At 39.2% G+C, this 24,072-nt stretch overlaps 1 protein-coding gene across 4 annotated transcripts in view; it reads right to left on the reverse strand.

The window, feature by feature from the left end:
• Positions 1–13,540: 13,540 nt before the first annotated feature.
• SENP6 (SUMO specific peptidase 6) overlaps positions 13,541–24,072 on the reverse strand; it is a 70,940-nt gene continuing 60,408 nt past the window's right edge. For all 4 annotated transcript variants that reach the window (XM_082276845.1, XM_082276844.1, XM_082276843.1 and 1 more), the window contains 5 exons: positions 21,368–21,471; positions 19,574–19,662; positions 17,343–17,411; positions 17,055–17,205; positions 13,541–14,709 (listed from right to left, as the gene is read on the reverse strand). In XM_082276845.1, coding sequence (XP_082132971.1) covers positions 14,509–14,709; positions 17,055–17,205; positions 17,343–17,411; positions 19,574–19,662; positions 21,368–21,471 — 614 coding nt within the window. In that variant the 3' untranslated portion in view covers positions 13,541–14,508. The remainder of the gene's footprint in view (positions 14,710–17,054; positions 17,206–17,342; positions 17,412–19,573; positions 19,663–21,367; positions 21,472–24,072) is intronic.

Genomic DNA, 24,072 nt, shown 5'->3' on the forward strand with positions numbered 1-24,072 from the left:
GGCTTTACCACGATTCATTCCTAGCGTCGCCAGCTGGTTTGTCAGCTTTCCCATAGCGCTGTGCTTCTCTCCACACAATAGTTCATGAGTAGCACAATGACCCCGACTGTATGTGCAAAGCCTCCTTGTTCTCCACCTGATGGTTCATTCCTACGTATTTTGCTGGCAAACAAACAATACATCAAAATCTTGTATTTTCCTTGATTTTGCAGCCCTAGCTACCTTTCTTTAAGCAGGGTGTGCTTCACTGCATCCTTTTTGACTGTTTGGACAACACCAGGGACATTGTGGGTACAGCCACTAGCTAATAAATAATTTACACAAATTTCTTCCAGCCATAGCTGCCCATGTAGATAAGATAGTCATAACAATGCCTTGGCCTCTTTTAGAGGACAAAGAGAAATCCCAGGGGCTTCTCTAGGGAGAACCTAGAGAAACTCAGGGGGTTCTGTCAAGGATAAGAGTGGATGTACACACGGAAGGAAAATGGCAGTACATTAGGTGCATGAGTAATCCTGCATCCTGGGCAGAGCATGGGTGGAGTTAAATCCTGTGTCCACATTAACATTCCTACAACTCCTGAAATGTGCTGTGAGCTTGTTTTGGTTTATAAAACATTCCACGTGCCTGCAAAGTGGCAAGGTGACTTTGATGGTTGCATCTTCACTTGGACAAATTAAAACATTGTATAACTTCTAGAGAATGGAAGCTTGTCTTTGGCATTACGTTTCAGCACAGTACTTTGTACGGTCAGCCTTAGTTTTATTTGTGAGAGAGATAAGGATATTTGTTATCTGGGGGAAAAAAAGTGAATGGACAAGTAAATGAAAATGTAAATTTGGTGACTGGCTAAAACCACCTCTTTAGAAAAACAGGATATAATGTCAGGAAATGATCAACAAAATACTTTCAGTGTAAACAATCCAAGCAGTGCTGTGCACTATCCCACCCTCTGATGTGCCTCTCCCTCATCGGAAGAAGCATGTCTATACTCTCTCCCCTCTTATCTCCCTGGAAAATTTAAAAATAACCCAAGACACAGCAACATCTGTTCTGTGAATCTTCAGGGAAAATACAGGAAAGCTCTCAAGTGAAATCTGAGTGCAAGAACTTCAACCTAAGCAAAGAGGGGGGGAAAGTGGAAAGAGAATACAAGGCAAAACATGTTTTACTGTCCCCCTTGCCTGTATGTAAAGAGCATTTCCGGTTTCATTCCTAGGAAAATTGGATGAACCTCTGTCATTTCAGTCTAACCAAGACTTTTGAGAACACCAGGAACAGTGCAGATGGGTTGGAGCTGCCAACCAGTCTTTGTTTAATAGCTGTATAAGGACAGATGCAGTTTGAGGCTGGGAGGGAGAGCAGAGTGCCTTTGGCATCACCCTGTTCCTCCCACACCTCAGTGCACCAGGCAGGGCAGACAGCAGTGGAGAAGCCTCCTTTGGCAAGTGGCAATGCATGGAGGTGGAGTGTCAGCGCTGCTGAGCTCAGGGCAGGCTCACACTGTACACACCACAGCGAGGGGGGCTCTTGTGAGGAACCACAGCTATATTAGCACCATCTTAAATGTGCAAACACCGTGTTCTGGATGGCCTACCAGGAATTCCATGGGCATCCCAAAGGCAGAAAGATCAACAATACAAGGCAGTATGACATTTTGACATTGGACATGCACAGGCACGTCTTGTAGCCCTGCTGCAAAGAACTGACAATACTCCAGATGTCCAAGGTGTCTTCATTCACCCAGATATTAAAATGGAACATTTTAATGTGAATGCATGATGTTATGGATAGTAAACATCTTTTGTCATTAAAGTTGCCAGATATCTTTTAAAAAGATGTGTTAATTTGTAGGAACCACCATATTTTGTCAGAGCTGTTGAATGGTAGTTAGGAAAAATGAGCAGGTAAAGCACCCCAGAGGATTTCTCAGAAAACCCTGAGAGGATATTACATCTGTATTCATAGAATCACAGAATGATTTGGGTTGGAAGGGACCTTAAAGATCATTTAGTTCCAGCCCCACTGCCACGGGCAGAGACACCTGCTTGACCAGGCCACTCAGAACCCCATCCAGCCTGGCCTTGACAAATGGTAGTTTGAAAGGATGAGCAGGTAAAGGACTCCAGGCGACTTCTCAGAAAACCCCGAGAGGATATTACATATGTTTTCCTTTCAAAGAATATCATACCATGTCCTACTTAAATTTCAATGAAAGTGAATTCTTATGTATAACTCAGTGGATCAAACTTCAGACTATTCAATAGAAATAGGAAAAGGTAAAGGCTCTCACACCTGCATGATTAGAAATGTCACTCCTGAGATGGTTGTGCTTAAATGTTTAGTATCATGACTGCTCAGTTTCTCTCCCCACATTTTATGATGAAAAATTACATGGAAAGATCAGGTTTTACATTGATTACAAGCCTTTACTATATGCATCTATCCAGGCTTGTGTTTGAATCATGGTGGTATTAGCTGGCTTTCCCCGTGTATTACACATAGCTAAAACTGTTTTACACATCACATGTAATGGGTAAAGTTCTGCCTGTTAAAATGTCCATGGGCACTGACTTAAGTCACAGCCAATGACTTAATATGAGGCCAGAAGTTCATTTACTTTACACAGTTTTCTTGGCAAACTCCAAGTGTATATGGATGTGAGGTAATGACACTGTATCTGTGTTATGTGGTCACAGTAAAATACCTCACAGCTTGCCAGCATCAACTCTTGGCGTTTCCTAACAGCTGAGTATTCTGGTTTAGCACTTAAGATACTCCCCAAAAACTATTTTAAAGTTTTACAATCAGTTTCTGATAAAAACTAAAATCACTGGTTATGTAACAGTTTTGGAATTACCCATGCAGAGTTTGCAAATGTGGCTATTGAAGCTGTCAGCACAATTTATCTATTATTTGTCTGGATAAAGAATAGCTTGCTCATATGTTTGCAAAAGAACATTTCTAACTGGCTCAAGGTTTAGCAGCTTATGTTCAGAGACAGAGAAAGAACAAAAAAATTTGCTGGGATTTTAGCAGTAGTAGATGACGTTCCTTCTAGGATCAATCTTTGGTTTCTTTCCAAGCAGGCTTACTCTAGATAAACACCATTCATTTCCTTATCATGTAAATTATTTACTGGAAATAAATGTGTAAGTCTTATTTTATCTGCTCCCTTTCACTTAATGTTATGTGCACATACATAATTCTCCAATTTTAACAGTAGTGAAATGATCTTTTTTTTTTCTCTTTCCTGCAGACTTTACATGAACATCTATTTTGACTACACCCGAATTTTTTTTAATATTCCAACATTTCCACAGGCCTTCTGTATTTCAACAGCTTCATACAAGTTACAAAAAAATTTTAGACATTATGTTTTAAGGTAAGAGTTTCTATTTAAAGTCTTCCTGTTTCATTTCAATTCATGAATAGTTTCTTCTCTGACAGCATGTTAGTTTAGGAAGGTTGATGGTTTTACATTTTCACCCCTAGCAATATGTGACTGGTTGCTGAAGCTGTTTTTTAACTGGGAGTAAGTATCTTGGACTGGCCCCATCTTTCAATTTCTTCTCCTTAAAGGATAATTCAATTAAGCACATAGATTATTTTGAATTGTGGGTAGCTCCAGAGAATGAGGCTTGCATAAATAATAGCATGAAGGGACATAAAGGGAATCCCTGACTTGTGAACTTGCAATCCTTCTGAAGTCCACTGCCTTTTGTTTTACTTTTGTGAGCGGATTCATTCTATAAACACAAATGGTGAGGACAGGAAAATGAGATTACAGGGTAGCTGGAAAATATTCCTGGAGCCATCCCAGTATTTGAAGACAGATGGATTCCATTCCTGGTACAACATGCCCCATGTCTCTGGGGAAAGAATTTCTTTTGTTTCTGCTGAAGCTTCTCTCCGGCAAAGATATCATGGGCCCGCTCTCATGCATATTTAAAAGAAGAATGGGCCTCACCGGTTTAGATACATCATCTGGAGGACAGGGAGGAGCTCTAGTGTAGGAAGGAGTACCCAGGAAAAGCCACACAGATAAAACACAATAGCAATTACCATAGGGTTGGCTTTTTTAAATTTTAGCTTCCTGCCCCCACTCTCCCTTGATGCTCTCTGTGATCACCTATATGGAATTCCTTTTTGGTGATGAACAGCAGGTGTCAATAAAATAACCACAGGCTCATCTGAAAAACAAAAGTAGCCTGCAGTAAATAGGTAACCTGTGGATGTCAGGAATTGGGCTGTCCTTCCTTCATGGAGCAGGGACTACTCACCTGCAGTTAAATGAACTTTATGTATGGATTCAGTACTGAGATCAGGGTACTGAGAGCTTCTCACACTTAGCAAAGGGAATTCTATGGGGTTATTAACTAATTTGTAAATCTTTCTGTAAAAGCCACTTTTCATCTAGTCTGTTCCTGAACAATTATGTTCTGTTAAACATACCTTCAGGACTTATTTTCCATCCCATTTCAGACTGTTCATGTTAGGCATTTTTAACTTTAGTTTTTGAGCTAGTCTTGGGAAAGAAAAGTTTATGACAGATAAGTAATCCCCTTGAAATTCTAACACAGCTTTCGGCAGGGACCAGAGGAGGTCTGGCAATAACCTAATTCACAATTCTTAGCTTCACGTTGATGTAAGAAGCAAGAAAAAAAAATATACATGAGAAAAATGCTGAAAAGGAAGATTACTAATGCTGCTGAGGTAGGAATGCAAAGCTCTTGCAGGCACCTCCCTCCTGTCTGGCCTTCACTTATCACTGTGGGGTTATTATACAGAACAGAGAGAGTTTAATTTACAATGCTTGTTGAATAAATCCACTCTCAAAGATGTGAACTCTGTTGTTGCTATCCATCTGGGCAAACCACTCAACAAACTTGCTGGGGGACCACTAATTACTGTATGAAGGAATAATGCTCTTTTGCGAGAAAAATAGGCTGCCAAAGCAGCACATTGTTTCAGCTCTCTCTATTCCTTTGCAGCACAGTTACACATGCACTTGAACACTACCAAAAGCACAGACAGACTCAAGTTGCTTCCCCATACCCTTCCCATATGTGGGATAACTAGATTATCTTAAACCTCATCATGAGTGCTTTCCTGCTGGTGAGCAGCCCTTGAGCTGGGTTTTACACCCACATGTAAATTCCACCCCCAGCTCTTCAACCCCTTCTGGTAGGACTTTAAGTGCAAGATAAGGCAGACTTCACTGAGAACTTAAACACTCACTGTAGCATGATGTTCTCTCCTGGCATGCTTATTTGGCCCAGAGAATGCCAAACTGTCCAGTTCTCACTCAGTTACTTAATGTGCTAAAAATCTGAATCACCTATCTATTCACAAACAGTTCTAGGAATTGCACTACTACTCAAATTATTCCAGAAAAATAGCGGGTATCAAAAACTGCTGCGTTTTGCTTTCAGTTGCTTATAATACCTCCACTAACCTTTGGCTGCCCAGTTTACAGTTTTCCAAATTAGGTATTTGCTGCAAATTGAATGCTAGCTAAAATGGTTCTGCTCACACTGTTAAAGAACAGGAACATGGATTATACTTTCTAATAAAGTTGCCTAGAGACTTGTAGCATACTTTTAAATTTGCCAAGCAAGTTATGTTTTATGCCAGAGATGTGCCTTTTGCCAACAGTCTTGAAATGCAACCAAATGTAGTGAAGCTGTGAACTTCTGATGAGTGTCAGCTGTGGGCTGGCCTTGACCCTGTAGCTTCATTCTCAGAACAGCATACCTGGAACTGCAGCACTCCCACTGCAGCAGTGTCAGCCAGGTGTCACACCAAGTACAGGAACTCAGAGCACACTCACAGAATCATGGAGTGGCTGAAGTCAGAAGGGACCTCTGGAGGTCATCTGGTCCAACTCCCTGCTCAAGCAGGGACACTTAGAGCCAGCTGCCCAGGACTGTGTCCAGACAGCTTTTGAGTATCTCCAAGGATGGAGATTCCACAGCTTCTTGGGGCAATTCATGCCAGTGCTTGGTCATCCTCACAGTAAAAAAGTTTTCTCTGATGCTCAGAGAAAGCCTCTTGTGTTTTGGTTAGTGTCCATTGCCTCTGGTCAGTTTGTTACCAGCCTCCAGCCAGATACTGTACCATGGATCAGATGTTCAGCTCTTACTAAATACATCTCCCTACCTGCTCATCCAGCCCATACTTCCTCAGCTTCTCTGCTGATGAAGTTGGCAACACAGGATCATATAGGGAAAAAGCTAGCAGTGGCCATTTTTATGGAGTGTACATTGAAGAACTGAGCTTAGAGACATGATGAAAGATTAACAGACAGTAAGAGCCAAGAGAGACTGGGAGAAGAACCAGTACACAAGGGATCTCATCAGGGGTTTGGAAGGATGGAAAACAGCAAGGGACAAATGGTGCTTGGGTAAAATCTGTAACAACCACCAGAACAAGTTCTCCCCTCACATGTTTTCATCTAAGTAAGCAAGAAAATGACAACACACTATGACTGCTTATGGAGTAACAGAAACGAGAACTGTGGAAATAGTTCTGTGTGACCATCATATACTGACAATGGAAGTCAGATAAACCGAAGTGTGCACAATGCAAAATACACATTAAACAAGACAAACATAAGCACAAAGAAGGTAGGAAGCATGCAAAAATAGTTAAATTGTACAAGGAGTCTTAATTTAGTCCACTTTCATGTACAAACTTCTACGTGATTGCATGTAATGCTTTCTTCAGATACCAATTCTCTCAACAGATGCTAAGTCAGTACTTACAGAGCTTAAAATTTCACAGTAAAGACAACTACGAGCTATATGATTCCTATTCATGAGAATGTAATGAAAAAAAGTATTTTTTTAATCATCTAAATATTGTTTTTCAAACATGAGTACATGACCTATTGCTACAGGAAAATTATCCATTTGGCAAGTTGCTTACAAATATTTTCTAGCTGTCATTAACTATGTTCTTATTTTCGGGTCCCCAGTGTGAGATGTTTAGGGTCAGATTTGCCAGTTTGCAAACCCAGAGCAGTCAAAAACCAGCTCTATATAAATACAGTTGAAAGCACTTCACTGTGTAAAGAACAGAAGAAAAATTGGAAGACAGAATTAAACGCTCACTTCAGTGTTGGCTTCGGATAAATCTCAGGTCCGTAGAATTTCAGTCTAGGCAAACAGTTCTCCTAACCACAAAACTGGTTTCTTTCAAGTAGCTATGTAAACCGCAAGCATCTTTTTAAGCTTACTTTTCAATGCTCACAAGTGAGAGTAGCTGAAGCATGAATTTCAGCAGCTCAGAGTAGCTTAACTTAGTTAAACTAAAATGCTTTTGACATCTTTCCCTGAACTCCAGCACTCTACTTGCAATATGGAGACAATGACGTGGAGCAACTCTGACTGGACAAAATAAGGGCGAAGCCAGGTTTACCCCACCTAGCATCTAACTGGCCTGAAAAAAACCTCAAAAAACTATTTGTATTCAACAATGTCCCTATGAAAAAGGGAACCTCCGCTGACTCCACAAACTTAATTGCTTTACACAGACAACCAAGACACAGGGATGCAAGCAAGAAAGCAAGTCAGAAATCAGGCTAACTATACTGCATTCAAATTCATTAACCATGTACGAAAGATAGAAAATAACTGACAGCAGAATGAAAAACTCACAAAAAGACCATACCGTAAGGTGTAGTGCAAAAAATTAGTTAATATATTAAACACTGTCCTTGCAAAACAAAGACCTGGCTTCCACGAAAGAAAAAAAAATAAAAAAAGCTATGTGACATTTTAATTAAATATTGCATCGTAACTGTCCATACAAACACATTCAACACATTGTTACAGATATTTGCTTAAAAATGTTTTCTTAATTTGGGAATCTAAACCTTCATTTGCAGTCCAAATTTTGTTTGAAGTCTAGAAATTTCAGTGGTTTTATAGGATGGGAGGAAGCTGTGCGACTTCTCACGGCCTTTTAATGCCCTTTTGTAATGTGGAGATATTATTACAATACTGTTTACAAAGCAGATTCAGTTTCAGGACTGAGGAACATTAAGTAAGAAACATACTACATTTGTTTGCATTCCAGTACAATTTATGACTTATTTAGTGCCATTTTCTGTGAGAAAAGTGCCATATTGTAATAGAGCTCTTTTGGTGTTAGCCTGTCTGATTTTTTTGTATTACAGAATTGACACACTATCTGGCATATTACTGATGTATAGTATAAAATAAATTTTCTGGCCTGAAGATGCAAGTAAGAAATTCTCTATAACTAAAATAATTACGGTTTTCAGTCTGCTACATAAACAGTGCATTCATCAAGGCCAGGTTGGATGGGTCTCTGAGCTGGTCTAGTGGGAGGTGTCCTTGCCCACAGCAGCAGGGTTGGAACTGATGCCATGATGATTTTTTGCCTTTTCTTTTATACACCTTTTTAGAACTTCTGTATTCTTAGTGTTTTTTAGCCGACATTCTTAGACTTATTTGTAAAGCTGGGAGACTAAACACTTTAGAAGCTTCGTAGCTAGGGATCAGTGTGCCCCAGAGCCCAAGGTCCTCTCCAGAACACATTCTGTAAACTAAGATAGAACCATCCATGAAAAGGTTCCTTGGGGAGGGGGGCTCACTTGAGCCTCTCATTGGGGAATCTTTGATAGATACGCTAATTAGTGAGACCTATAAGGTTATATATATATATACCCCCAATCTATCTTGTGTGTGCATTGTGGTGTGCATTTTGGTGCATTCAACCTAGATGTGTGCACCTAAGGATCCTTAAAATGAATACAGAGGTAAAATCCCTTCTTCCCTTCTGTGTTTTGATTCTTGATTTTAAGACCAGGAAAAGGCATCAGAACAAGATGATCTTTAAGTGCCTTCCAACCCAAACCATTCCTAAATCTTTAGATCCTAGAAACTTGAAATTCCAAAGTATTTCCTGAGAGTTCCTGTAATTAATGTCATAGGTTTGGTCCAATGTATAGTAATGTCCCTGTCCAGGCTACCACCACATTTCTTACATACACGTAAAGATATGGGAATGTCCCGAGGTGACGTTATGAAGCCGCTTATTCCTTAACTCAATGCCCAAGGACGCTGTGCCTTGAAGATGGACCCGGGGCAGTGTAATGGCTCAGCCCAGCGGCTCGGGGGCTCTGGGGCTCGGCAGGGAGGGCGCCGGGAGCGCTGTGCTGCTCTTTGGGTTTGTGTTATGGCTCGTGGGAGAAAGGTTCTGTTGGTTTTTCTTGGGTTTTTTTCCCTTTCCTTCCCCTTGCCTCACTGCCTCCCTTCCCTCCTCGCCAGTCCACGGAGCCTGTGGGGGTTGCCCCGGCTGGTCTGAGACATGTGTCTGTTCCATCTCTGGGCATTTGTTGTATTTTGAGGGTTTTTTTTTTATTCTGTTCTACCCTGTTTTGTTTGTGTGTTAATAAACAGGTTTTTTTGGTTTTTTTCCACTTTCACTTCTTGAGACCCACTTGTCTTACTGGTGGAGGAAAAGGGGAGGCCCCTTCCCCTTCGGAAGAGACACTCATTCTGGAGTATTTCCTCCTGAAGTTTTGTCTCCAAAACCAAGACAGGGGAACACACTAGTTTTTCAAAATTTGTGTTAGGAAGGAGAAGCCTGATGTAAACAGACACTGCCACAGAGCTTGTTTTAAATAGTTACATCTGGAGGACAATGAGGGTAGAGGTTTGCTAACAGTTTGCAAACTACTGCTGTGAAACAGCATCAGTGTCTTTAGTTAAAGTATATTTAGTTGACATCAGTGTATGTGCAAAAGTAAACTAAGTTCCTAAACTTAGGAATATGTTTAAACAGATATAGCTTTTTGTAAATAGTTGCTAAATTTCCATAAGTTACGCCACTGAGGAAATCTAACATTTTTAAATCTCTGGGTGTTTAGGCCAGAGTCTACACAGACTCTACATGCAGGAAGCTCAGGCTGGCCAAAGTGCAGTGCTTTTCCTCTAAGTGGATCTTCACAGCTTATGGGGAACAAATACTCAGCTGAATCAAACTGGTCTGGTTCCCATTACCTTATGCAGCCAGATTACAGTAGAAGAGAACCTGGTCCTGAAAATGGAACTTTTAAGTATCATCTAAAATTATGACACTGTGCAAATGGGACAGATGTACTGTGTGGGTTTGATTATTCTATTAAAATAAACCATCTATTTATAAAGTACATTCAGCCCTACTGCTGCAGATATACGAGAATTTTTTATTTAAAAATTCTTAAGTTTTCTTTCCTCCCACTGCTGAACTACTTACCTGATGATTGCTTGGGTAAAGTCATACCCCAAAGAACTGTAGAGAGTTAGATAATAACCAACAAGCATTAACAACTAAGAAAGGAGGGAAGACAAAAATAAAAAAGGCAGGTAAGTCAAGTCTGTCTCATTTACTTGAAATTGGATACTTTTAAATCCAAATAATCCTCTGTTCACATATATTCATGAATGAACATAGCTTATTTAAGTATCACGCATTGCAAATAGCACTGCTTACTCTCCCTCAGGAACATCAACTATGAGTCTCACAGGAAAAAAAAAACTAAGGAAAACAAACAAATGGGAAAAAAACCTAGCAAAGAAACAGCCTGGCTGTTTGAATCTAGGTTGTGGCTAGCAATGACTCTCACAACTGAGTAAGGAATCCCTAAGGAATGGTGTACATTACCCAGTTTCATTTTGCAACCACAGGGCTGCACAACTCCAAATGCAAATTTGTTAAAAACAAGCAAAATCAAGCCTATCTGAAAACTACAACAGACCACAACTTAAGAGAACAATCGCCTTCCAGATTACATCCTCCCTTAACCAGACTGGAGCCTACAAAACAGACATCTTTCATCACATCTTTGAGCTGGCATTACTGAGTTAAGCAGAAAGGATTTACTTCAAAAATATGGTGAAAGATAAGTAAAATGGCTGTTGCCTCACTCTTACTGTTTCAAAGAGTGGTTTGTAACATCAGCTCCCCTTTGATTTCCAGACGTAGATGGGGAAAGTAAAAAAACTGGGAGAAGTACCTTTGTGAACCCAAATCAGTGCACAGAGGGTCTTCAGTACTGAGCATACAGCACTAAGACTGTTGAAAGAAGTGTTGTACCAAAATAAAAATAATATCTTTATCCAGACTGCAGTACCTCTCATCATTCCCAAGAATCAGAACTGCAAAGAACAAGCATCTTTATACCTACTTCTGTTCACATGCTAAAATACAAGTGTCATGTTATCAACGTAAAGCTTTAACCAGAGACCAAAAATACATTCTATTTAAAAATCTGAAGGGAAAAAAATGAATCACTAAATTAAGGAAATTGCTGCTGTTTGTTTGTAAGAGAAGTCTAGTATTTCAGTTTCCAGAGGTACTATATTAATAGAAATGAAAAATAATACATATTCTGCTTTACTCATTTGCTATGCAAGACATAAAAAAAAAAAAAAAGAAGAAAATCAATAGCATCATTTCCTCATCTTGCTATAAAGCTCACTTGATTTTTCCCTCTTTACTGAATGTTTGGAAGTCAGATTCTTCCAAGACAAGAATGTAGTGCAACCTCAAAAATCACTTCAGTCTGAAGTCTCTGGTCTTTAAAGAGTGTGCTCAGTTTCTCAGCAGGAAAAATAGAAATGTCACAAGGGACTACTTAGATGTCTCTTCGCTTTTGCAGCTATCCTGCAAATGTGCACAAGTACATGCATTTTTTATGCTAAGTAATCTAAAACCTTAGTAAGAATTCTTAACTGTTATTCTACCCAACCTGAAAAACAATACAAACAGATACATTTAATTAGGTGGCCATCTGATCCCTTACACTGCAGAACGAAGTCAGGCTACTCTTAAAATACTTGTAATCCTAAATGGTCTAAAGAAATATACAACGTATACTTTATCCATAGAGTGCAAGTGTTGTCATGTAAATATTAAATAAACTTATCTAGTCCCCACCCTACTAACTTCCACTGAGCAAATCTGATTCAGAAAAGGCACTGGTAAAACTTGTTAAGATTGCAAAACACTGCAGCATTGCCCACCATCATGTTAATAAAAAACACTTACCAAGCACATGCAGTAGTAAGCTTGTTAAACCAAGTCAGGAAGGTTTTAAATAACTCATTCTTAATTCTGTAGGGTTTTTTCTATTAACGTCACATTTTATTAAAAAAATAAGTTTCCTATATTTAACATGTATATTAGCTTGCTGTATGTGACTGAAGATCTTGAGACCTTGAACACTGAATGATAGTAAATCCAGCACTTTCTTCACAGCTTTGAAAAAGGGGAAAAGGGAGGGGGGATGAAGGGGAGGACAGGAAAGAGAAAGGAAAAGGAGGAAGCACCAGGCTATTCCCAGTAAGAGAACCAAAATAGATCTACAGCATCAAAATATGAACCTGCATCACAAATATTAGAAAAAGGAAAACTACTGTATCGATGAAATGTGGATATATTCCATTATAATTAAAACATACCATTGGGAAAGACTAGACTACAAAGGAATACATTCTATTTGCAATTGTCTCTCCTGTATCCCAAAGAAATTATTTTCCTTCCCTCTCTTGTATAAACTACTATTCCAGTATGACAGTTGCACTAAAGCCAGATCCACAAGACCCTGCATTTCCACAGTCTGGAACTATTTTATCCCTAGTTTTCCCCAACAATGCCAAGAATGCTGGATAAAAATTTGAAGGAGGAAACAACTCAGAGGTGTGCACATTACGTATTTAATATGTAGTCCAGGAAATTGCTCCCACATTCTTTCAACCAGAAAACTGCAGGAGTCATCTCTAACAGAACACATATATGTGGCGCTTACATATTCTCCATGGGGCTCAGGGTTTATGCGAGAGAAACCAGGGAATGAACAACTCCCCTAAATCGAACAGGTTATCTGTACAAAAGATTAGCAGCCCACAGCTGTATTGCTCTGTGTGCAACACTGTGCCTTGGTGAGAGAACCCCCCTGTAAACAGAGGGTGTCACAGAGAGTTCTCTGTGCAGGAATGCCCTGGAAGTAATGTCATTAGCAGCCATGTTTTCAGGGTTTAGAGAGAATGAAAACTCATGGAGGCCATGAAGTACTGGGTTAGACTTGATGTTGTGTACAAAAATAAATCTCAAGGGGCCCAGAGTTCAGCTAATGAACTCTCTCCTGCTTCTCTTTGGGAGAAGGGAATGGTAAATGACATTCCCAGTAGAAAAATCAGGAGAGAAAATATTATCTGCAAGGCGAGATAGAAGATCGCTCTCTACCCCCACAAATTCCTTCCTGGGAAGTGACACTTTCTGGTTCCCTTCAAAGATATCTGTATTAGTAGAAAAATGGAGATATATAATCCTTGCACAAATCTTTTCTTACTTTCCCCACTTCAATGCCAAAGCCTTTCTGTAACAGGGATAAAATGCTACGTTGCAGTGTAAGCAACAATGGCATTTTAGATTGTTGTAAAATCAAAATACACTGGAAATATCCAAGCAAGTCCCTACATTAGTCTGCTGCTACTTAAAGCCAGGAACAAACAAGCAAGCAGTGAACACTGGTATTTTGGTTTTTTTGCATGGATATTAGAAAAAATAGTAATCATACACTTTTTTCTTTTTAAATGTTCATTACTTAGATAAAGCACATATGAATGTAACATTCAGAATTGTAACATAGAAAATGTAATGTGGGCAATCTGCTATTCCAAGTACACTTACCAAAATACAATTTTATAATGAAGAAAGTCTCAAAATACACCTGTACAACAATTGGGATCCACAAAATATGATTTAATAGAGTCACTCAAGATCACTTCATTGAAACCACTTTTATAATACTGTTTGAAGAGTTACCTCTGGTCAAAGAGCACTCTCCCCCTTTCCCTAGCCTGTCCCACTAAAGCAAGGGTGGAATTGTAATTGCAATGCATAACTTCTAAACCCCCAAATCTGGAGTGGTCCTATGAACTATGACACTGCCTACACTTAGATACTGGGAGGATGGGAATCACCCTCTCGGAGGCCATGGTACATTGAGACACCCATATTATTCTTTTGTAGCGCAAGCAGAATAATCTTGTAAAGGGCAACTAAATAGGGCCAAAATATGAATTAATTATCTCACTATCAAATCATTCCCTATGTGTTACTTAAGCCTGTAACATTAAAACTTAACTGAAAAAGAAAAAGGTAACCATTTCATCCTATATTTTCTTTATTTGCTTTATGTTTAGAAGTTGCTATTTAAGTTCTATTAACAGAAATACATAACAAAAGCTCCCTATCAAGTGGAAAAAAAGTAATTACAAATGCTGAAAAAGTTGGCCTCATTAACATATGTACAGACTCACTTAATACACATCTTTGTGGGAATTAAACCATTTTATGACACACATTTATACAGGCATTAAACATTCCCAAGTAACTTTGAGCAGAGAACACACCAAATCTTTAGTCTGGGCAGACAAAAATGTAGGTTTCAATTTTGATTGTGGAGCTAACATGCAACAGATACAACATTCAGTCTGAGCTGTTGTTGGTAAGTTGTTCTGTCTTTTCCTGCAAAATTGAATTTGGGTCTTTCTGTCCCTTCTTGTCCTTGTTCTGCTGTTCCTGGAGTGTCAGGATTATTTTTCGTATTTCTTCTCTTTTGGTTTTCATCCTTGGGCGTGGAAACCAGTCTGTTAAGTTCATTGGTAGCTCAAAACTCAAAATGGGATTCTGAAAAGAAAGGTCATTTGGGTATTACAGTAAGGAGTTACAACCTAAATGACTGAAGAAAACTGTAGTGAGGAAAAGTACATTCTTCCTCACGTCATTCCACCAGCATGGAAAAAAATTTCTACAATTTCTGTGTTTTGTACATGTGTAATTATGGTAAAATCACTCAAGCTTCAGTATGTTACAGAGAAAAATCCATCCAGATCAGTCCTGATTATAAGAATGCCTGAACAATCTACTGTTTGCTACATTTTTTAGACAAAGTGTTTGTCTGCATAAATGTGTAAACTTCTAATAAAAAAAAAGTGAGCAAGAGAGAAAACTACTGTATAAATATAGGACATTTTTTAAGAATCACTAACATCAAAATCTAGAGCTGATCAGGAATCCAAAACATTGCTGTTTTTATAAATAACCTTTAGGATCATAACCAACTAGGCAAGTCAGTTTTAGATTTCATCCTAGAAAACAAAGCCCCGGCCTACCACCAACACTTTTTATACTTACATTCTGTTTTCTTGCTAGGTATCATTCATCCAAATAATTAAGATAATTATTATTATGAGACATTATCTACACCTCTTCAGTGATACTGTACAACCATTCCACCCTAACCAAATGACAATTTGGAGAACAGTGTCCTCTCAAAGAAATTCCTCCCTTTCTGTACTACAGTTTACATCATCAGGGTTATTTAAGTGTGAATTACATTCATCACTGAGGTAAGATCAGCAAGGCTGCTTGTGAAAAAAACCTAGTGACATTCTGTACAGGAACATTCTGCCTAATGTTGTACAACATTTTTTTTGTGGCTGTTCAATCGGGGAAGACGAGCAGTGCCGCGGTGCGAGGCCAGCCGTGCTGTGCGCCTGCCCCTCGCCGTGCAGGCTCTGCGGGCGAGCTGGCGCTGCCCCGCCCGCAGCGGCCCCTGGCGGCCCCCACGGGCACAGCCGGCTCGGGCCGCTGACAAGGCCCGGCTCTGACAGTCCGCCGGGGCCTCCTCACTGCTCACCCATCCTGACAGGCGAGCCTCTGTTTCAGAAGATACACATCGTGATTTCAGTGCTTAAAATAAATCCACAAAGAACAAACAGATGTGCCTCAACAGTTCGCAAACATCAGATTAAGCACCTGCCCCCACGTACTCCCCATCAAGTTTGTAGAGCTGGTGCAAAATGAGACTGTGGGCAATTTTCCAAATACAAAGCAGCTGAAATTGTTCGCTAACTTCAAGACAGTCTGCAGCCAGCACAGGTTTTCCTTCCTCGCTGAAGTTACTTCTGAGAATATCCTGTGATTTGCTCTCTGACACATGTATGTGCCGTGCCTATTCTCTGGCCAACAAAGCTGCAGCATGCTGCCAGCCTAGGCAGGACAAGGGATTCAGCTCGACATAATCCAGCAATCGATTCGCAAAAAGGAATGGGCTAAGATTAATAAAACTTGGTTGTTCCTCATACTCCCAGTGAACAAAACAGGAAGCACTTGGTTATGGTTTTAAGCTTTCGAGAACTCATCAGTAAAGCAAAAGCTTTTGGCTTCCATTTGCATGAATGCATTCTGCTAAAGTTTTGCTGCTCTCATGTACGTATGAACGGAGGGAGGGCTGAGGAATGGATAAACTGCCAGCTTTTCCAGGAAAGGGTTAGCTACAGGAGAGTTTAGGAACAATGCTCTAAAGCACCAGGAATTCTAAGGAGAGTTACTGTCCCAAGCAGACAGCATCTCAGTTGACCATCACTTCTCCTCCCAACCTAGACCAGAAGGTGCTAATGCCTCCACTTGTGAAAGGAGCTGTAACTTGAAGACCAAGTCAGCTTGTAAGTAAGCAAGCATTCAAACGATTCCTTCAATGGAAACAAGATTTGGCATTTAGCTGTAATGATTTTACTTACATGTTTTCTTACAAGTTAAAAATACCCCCAGAAAAAACATAAACCCCCTACCTGTGGCACATTTCTGAATTTATTCAGGCACAGCTCTTAGGGGAAAAAGAACAAGCTTTTTGTGGTGCATTTTTAGTTTAGATTTTGAACTCAAGCTCTTACTGGATGATTTTAAAGGGTACACAGCAGAAGAACACAAAGGAAGACTAAATGTGTTCTCTTTAGATTCTCTTGAAAATTTCATGGCTTATGATTTCTTTTATGTACATACAACTAAAAAGGATAATTAGTTTATTTTCTAAAAAGTTACTCTGTGTGTTTATGTACAAATTAGTTTGTAACACACAATCTCATAAACAGGTATTGAGCTACACTAGGAACTTTTTATAATTGTAATAATTTTCACAGCTTATATTTGATTGCTGCAGGAATCAAAACCAGCTTCACAAACACACATACCTCAAAAAAGCTCTCCACATACTGGAGGATGTACACTCCACAATCACTGAAGTTGTTCTGCTGTGGCACTTTTGGGTTGGAACCTTTCATGACATCTTTGGAAAAGCTTCTTTTGCTGCCTTTCCTGACTTCCCATTCCACCTCTAAATATCTACAATAAAAGACCACACAAATTAAAATCTTTTTTTTTTTTTCCCTTGAAGAATTTTCAAAAAATACCCCAAAGCAAACTAAAAAAAAAAAACAACCAACCCAAACCAAAACCTAAGCACCAGATATGAAACTTACTCCCGTAGTGTTTTCACAACATTTGACCGGGAAGGGCCTCTCAGTGAGTCCATAAGCAAAATGCAGGGCCTAACAGAGAACACAAGTTTTAAGTACACAGTACTTTACAGCAGCTTGAAAAACACAATGTTACACAGTAATAGTTTGTGGGGCAGCCATTACAAAACTAGATCAATACTCTGAAGTTCTGCCAGCACGGCTGTAATCTCCTAATTGGGATAGCTAAAAGGCAGGTTATCTTTATAGTTAACCATATACTAAGGACACTTAAGAATGCACTTAGAAAATACAGTACTGTCAGACAATTTGTTACAGTTGCTTAAAACACCTTCAGGTGTCTGATGCTCTTTTACATGCACAAGGTATCTGGGACACTGGCAAGAGAAAGGCAGAGAGCCCACAAACATCCTGCTAGAGTAGCAGCTCGAGGACAGATGGGACACACCACAGCACACTAGAAGGCATTAGGGAAAGCATGTTCAAAAAGTGATTCCAGCCTGAATCTGAAGTCTAGCTGGTAGTTATACACAAAACACCCACCAAATCTACTTGAAAGACTTTAAAAAATAATGTATCTATAACCAAGTATTTACTAGAGAACCAAGTCTGCTCAAGTCCTCTCCTGCACACTACAAATGCTGATATCCTGTCACTCAATCTAAAGCACACTACATTTTCAGTAGCCACAAGCACAGCCACAATCTTATCAGCCACCTTATAAGCAAGTTAGATTTATACATCAAAGCTATCTCATACCAGAGTTCAGAATTTCAGCATTATACGTAGCACGTATTTTGAGGAATAAATAATTTACTTTTCACAAATCTCTGCTTTTTCTTTTCTAACAGTAACACAGATGTATTCAGACAAAGTATCATTTGAAGAAACTTCAAACTCGTAAATTCAGACAAAATATCTGCATGCATTTATGTATAGGTGTGTTTGCATTTATAAACTAATTTACATGTATGCAATTTTTTAGGCATAAGCATATAATAATTTCAATAATGTTTGCTTGTACTTGTTTTAATTTCTGATAAAAGTTAATATTTACATAGGTACTGCTCTTTAAAAAAGCATTAAATGCCCTTTAAAATGCTCTTTAAAAATATGTAGTACTTTGGAGGGGGAAGATGTGACAGCCTTTTCAAGGTAATTTTCTATTTTATGTAGAAGTAATTTTAAAATAAAATGCCCTTAATGACTTTTGATACTTAAGTTTCAAAGACGTTATGAAATGTCACACTGAATTAAAATACTGTCTGCTGGGAAGTATTGTTGTACAGATAATCTGTCATCAAAACGGGACAAATTTAGCCAAGCTATAATCAGAAGCTCATAAATATTCTTAGAACACACAACGCAGATGGACTTTTCCTTGAAAACATATTGTCATATATTCCATAACATCTATAAATCTGTAATTCTATACTGTCTCCTAAGAATGTACTGTGAATGTACTGTGAAAGTCTTCACCTCTCTAGTAAACCTTTATTCACAAGGATGGAAATACAAAAATAGATAAATTATGAAAAAAATACAAAGGAAACTGTCGAGACAGCAATACTAGTAACAATATTTCTGGATTTCAAATCATGCACCTGTCACACCATAATGCAAACAACGACAGTCAATGTTTACTAAGAAATTATTTCTGAGTTTCAAATATTAAAAAAAAAGTTCAAATCCAGAACAGATCAAAAATCTAAAAAAAATGTGGAACACTGTTATTAGAGAAAAAAGAACAGAGACAATAAAAACAGCTACAACACATTTAGATAAGAAAAGGGGGCAGTTAAGAATTACTCTCATTTTCCTTTACTAATCTGAGTAGTGATAAAGGTTTGCTTTACTATTAATTTTTTAGTTTAAAAGCATTAATCTGTTTTTTAATATAGGATACATTTGAACATGCTTCTGCACCTTGTTTTTGCAGGAATCCAAGTGCAAAATACCAAAGAACAGCCTTACTGGAAGAAACAATGTTCATTTGCCTGATGCAGTACACAGGCTTAACACAAATCCAAAAAGCTATTATTTCACTAATAGTTTCATTCAATAAATTTTCTGCCCACTGAAGATGATCATATAAACTATAAAATTCTCTCTCAAACTCTAACAGCATGCTGATTAAAGTATTTAAAGTCATGTATGACTACTTCCCATAATTACTGCCTTTTATATTTCATAAACTTTTATGAAATTTCCATTTTAACTGTTTTAATACTCACTGTTTGCAGATAGTTGGCTTCAGGTACCATTGTCCCATTTCTGAATTACAGTTATCATCTGCAAGGCCACCATCATCACTACTGTCTTCCTACAGAAGCAATGTGGTTACAGGTGTTTAAAAGCTAATATTGTTTTTTCAAACAGATGCAAAGGAAATTATTTTAACACCATTTTCATTCAAGACTAATAACTTAGTTTAATAAAGAAATGGTAGCTTTAATCTGAAATGATTCACTGTTATGTTTACCAACTTTTAGTCACATAGGTTCTGAAATTCATGCCAGAATGACAAGGATTGAATGCTGCTATTTATTTAAGGACTGCTGAAACTAGAACAACGCAACCAACATTTTCAAAGCACTGCTGTCTTAGAAGAGGTGAATCTCCATTATTTGGTTATAATCCAAATTATCAATACTTTTTCTTGCCAGTGAATATTAGAAACTTGCTTGGTGGTTTCATGTATGTTATCTTCTAGGTGAAATGAGACAAGATCTGCAACAAGCTCAGACATAAAACTATTTTTGCTCCAAAATGCAACAACTTGATTCTTAGGGCAAGGAAAATTAAACCACCATGATACACAGGATTATGGATTGCAAAACCAGTCATACCACAAGCCTGGAAATATCCTCTGGCCTTTTGATTTCCGTATTGATTTTTATAAACAATATGGAAGTTTTATGAACAAAAGCACTAAGTTGTATCTAAAACAATCCCAGTGATTCATAGTTTCTTACCCTGCCATTGAATTCAATATTACTACCACAGATCACTGTGTTACAGGGAAAGAGATGCTTTCCAAAAATGAGAACCCCTGTACCAGCATGATTTGTGAATGTTTCTGTGAGCATTGTGTACACTTCATTAACAGACAGGATGCTGGCACTGAAATCCTCAAGCTATTGTCATGAGCATGTTATCATAGTAGAAACTACTGCCTAGTTCCTCGTACACTTGTTTTTGTTGTAGCCTCAACTCCTTTTTTGGCAGATGAAAAGGTTGGTCCATTCAGCTTGTCATGGTCATTTCTATACTTGATTTGTACATTCTAGAAAATACCAGTGATAGCTTCAGCCTGAGTTAAGTTCTAAGCTACACAGCAACTAAGGAGGTTGGAATTTGGTCCTTCTCTCAAGGAACACATCTGGCCATGTACTTGCTTCCCTGCCTTCATGCCATGTACTTCAGATCTGGAAACTCTTAACTGCTACAAAACAGACAGACAGGCAGTTCCATCAGGCAAAACTCAGAATGTTTGCACAAGGTGGCATGACAGGAGAGGTGGGCTAAGTCCAGCTGAAACACACGGTTAGGTTTCAACATCAACCAGAGCTTTTATATGTATGTAAACATATACACAGCTATTTGGAAGTTATTACAGATAGCTGCAGACTGAAAAATAATAGTTTGTTCTGGACTCAGAGGTCCAGAAAAGGTGGGGAGACCCTCCACTCCCATACACAGTGGGAGACAAAAGATAGAAATGTACTGACTTTCAGTGTTCCCACTAAAATCACTGTGATATTGTCATTAGGCAAAAGACTCACATAATGAAATGCAGGATCAGTACAGCAGTTTTCTATTAAATAGTTAAATGAACAAATGTATAATCCTCTCTGTCAACTAAACTGCAGATTTTTGTAGGTAACCAGTGCTTTGGATTTTACACTCGTAAAGATAAGCAGCTTTAGACAATGCACATTCACAATGTGTACACTGCTTTTAAGCTGTCCATTCAAAATACAACACAACAGTTCACATTTCCTAAATAAAATTGCTAAATTCTTTACCTGGTTATCTTGGTCTTCAGAAAAATCTATAAGCTCATCTTCATTTAGTTTAGTGCCATCAGCTGAGTCTTCACTATAGTTTAGTCTGATTTTGTGCAATCCATCTGTATCAATCACAGACAGTAGGATATTTAAACATCAAATACTATGGCATCACTGAAGACCAAACTCATTTTATACCTCAGATTTCCTCAGGACTGCTCACAGTTAACAGTGATACAGCTAATATAGAGTAATTTGCTCATGCATATGAACAAAAGTGAAAAGCTTCTAAGTAGCACAACAGAAATTATTTCTAATTGTATGAGATGCCTAAAAAAAATTTGAGAGACCTAGACTAAAACCCACTATGAAATTGTCCCATAGTTCCATGAAGCCTTTGTAACAGTCTGAATTGGTACTGCTACCAGAAGAGGCACTCTGATATGCTCTCTAAAATAACTATCTATTCCTACCCCTAGCTGGTTCCTTTCATAACACCAAACACATCCATACACACAGCGGACCAGACTGAAAAAGGTAGTCACAATGTTATTATTTCTTAACTGGAATAATTTCCTCCATCAGTCTGCTGTGCAGTTATGTGAAGACTTGTGTTGGTAAAAGGGAAAAGGCAGCTTGGGAACACACTGGTAGGGAGGGCAGAACGAAGGATCAGCTCTCCTAGGAGCAGCAACTTAGAAATATTTTACAGCTGGTTACATAAAAAGATTATCTGTAGATTCAATCCCAACCACCTCTACGTATTTAGTCACATATTTAGTGGGAAACAGCATCAGAAGAAAAAAAATTATGAATGTTCTAGCTGTACATGTAAAAGAAGCAGATACAGACAGCTATAGGCTCACTAGTCTTAATACTACCATACAGGACTTCAGAACAGATTTTGACAGAAAAAATAGTAAACTGTGGAAATAAATGAAGAATGGTAACTCATGCCAGAAAAACTCAAAATCTTCTAGAAAGGGGCCTGTAATATATCAAAACAAAAACAAAAATAAAAGCACTGGTTGTGGTGTCACTGGAGAACATATTACCTATTAAAGGAAACTAGGACTTCTATAAGAAGAATAAATAGGGCAGTGAACTAACTAGTGGAAATAAAAGCAGAACATCTGTATTTGAGAATATTTCAAAAGAGAAGCTGAGGTAACACTTTGGAAAGAGGTCACCAGTAGAGTTCCACAGGGACAAACTTGGGAATTAGTCTTACTCAGTACCTTTGAAAAGACCTTAGCAGAAGAAGTAGGTGTTGGGGTTTTAGTTTAGTCTTAGTTTTTTTTTCCTGTTAAAGGAATTTTCTCCCATATGCATGTTGCTAGGGGACAAATAGCTGTACTTAAGAAAGACAAAAGGGGGGTGGGGCGGGCCTGGCTACTCCTTTGTCTACACCTGGGTGTGGGGTCAGTTCGCTCTGAGCGTCCGGAGAGAGAAGCTGCAGAGAAAGGAGCTGCTGCTTCTTTCTTTTGGCCGCTTTTTCTTCCTGCTGGAAACAACGCCGGGACCCCAAAAGCCGTTTTTCCCTGCCCTGCCCCGCTGCTGCTTCGAGCTTTCGCTACGCTGTAGCCCTGCTCGCCCTGCCTGCCTGGGCCTCCGTGGGGTTTTCCCATCTGGATACATCTCGTCTGCCACCCGGGATTTGTGCTCGTCCCTGCCGCTCCAGCCTGCCATTCCAGCCTGCCGTTCCTGAGAGTCCGGGATCAGCTGCCCAGGGGTTTGTGAAGCCTTTGTTCCATCCCTTCCCGGGATCCCAGGCCGCCATTGCCGCGTGCTCCCCGAGCTCGCTCCGGAGCGCCCCCTGCAGCCGCGGGGGAACCATCGCACCTGCCCTGCTCACCGGGAGCCGCCAGCGCCCCTGCCGGCTGCGAGCGGAACTGCACCCGAGGGGAAAGGGCCCGACAGCCGAGAAGGCTGGCACTGGGTTTGTGATTGTTTGCTGTTACTGCCATAGTTGTTGTTGTTTTGTTTGACTGGTTATATACATATATATATATATATATAGTAAAGAACTGTTATTCCTATTTCCCACATCTTGCCAAAAGGCCCTTGATTTCAAAATATAATAACTTAGAGGGAAAAGGGGTTATATCTGCCACTTCAAGGGGGGCTTCTGCCTTCCTTAGCAGACACCTGTCTTTCAAAACCGAGACAGTAGGTCATATACTAATGTGACTTATTGCTGACAGATTTCTAAAAAATAAAAATTGGTATTGAGACAAATCCATCTTGTTCAAAAACAGAGCAATAAAAAGATTACATAAGTAACAAAAATAGATATATTTTGGATAGATATATTCTTCAAAGTTATTTAGGTATGAACTTCTACTGATTCACAAGTTCAACATCAGGATTATTTTGAAATCAAGACATCTCAGTTTAGGCTCCCGTGTATAGTTAGCACCTAGGGTCTCAATGTTTGGAAATCATAATCAGAGCACAGGAGCTCCTCAACTGAACAGCCACTCTACATCTGCTTTATGATGAGAAGAGGAAGTCTCTTGGCTTCACTGACTACACTATCAGAGGCATGTGCTGTCTTTCAAGATATCCTTGGATATGCAGGACTTACGGATGGATTTGGCACAGTCAAGATCCACACCCTTCTGGAGCAACAGCTGAAGGCCAGTCAGATAACCCAAGGCAGAATGCCCATTTTCCATCTGGTTGAAATTGAAGTTTAAATACAGTGCATCTAAATTTAGCTG

This window comes from Coloeus monedula (assembly GCF_965178545.1).
Source record: "Coloeus monedula genome assembly, chromosome: 2".
Classification (NCBI taxonomy): domain Eukaryota; kingdom Metazoa; phylum Chordata; class Aves; order Passeriformes; family Corvidae; genus Coloeus; species Coloeus monedula.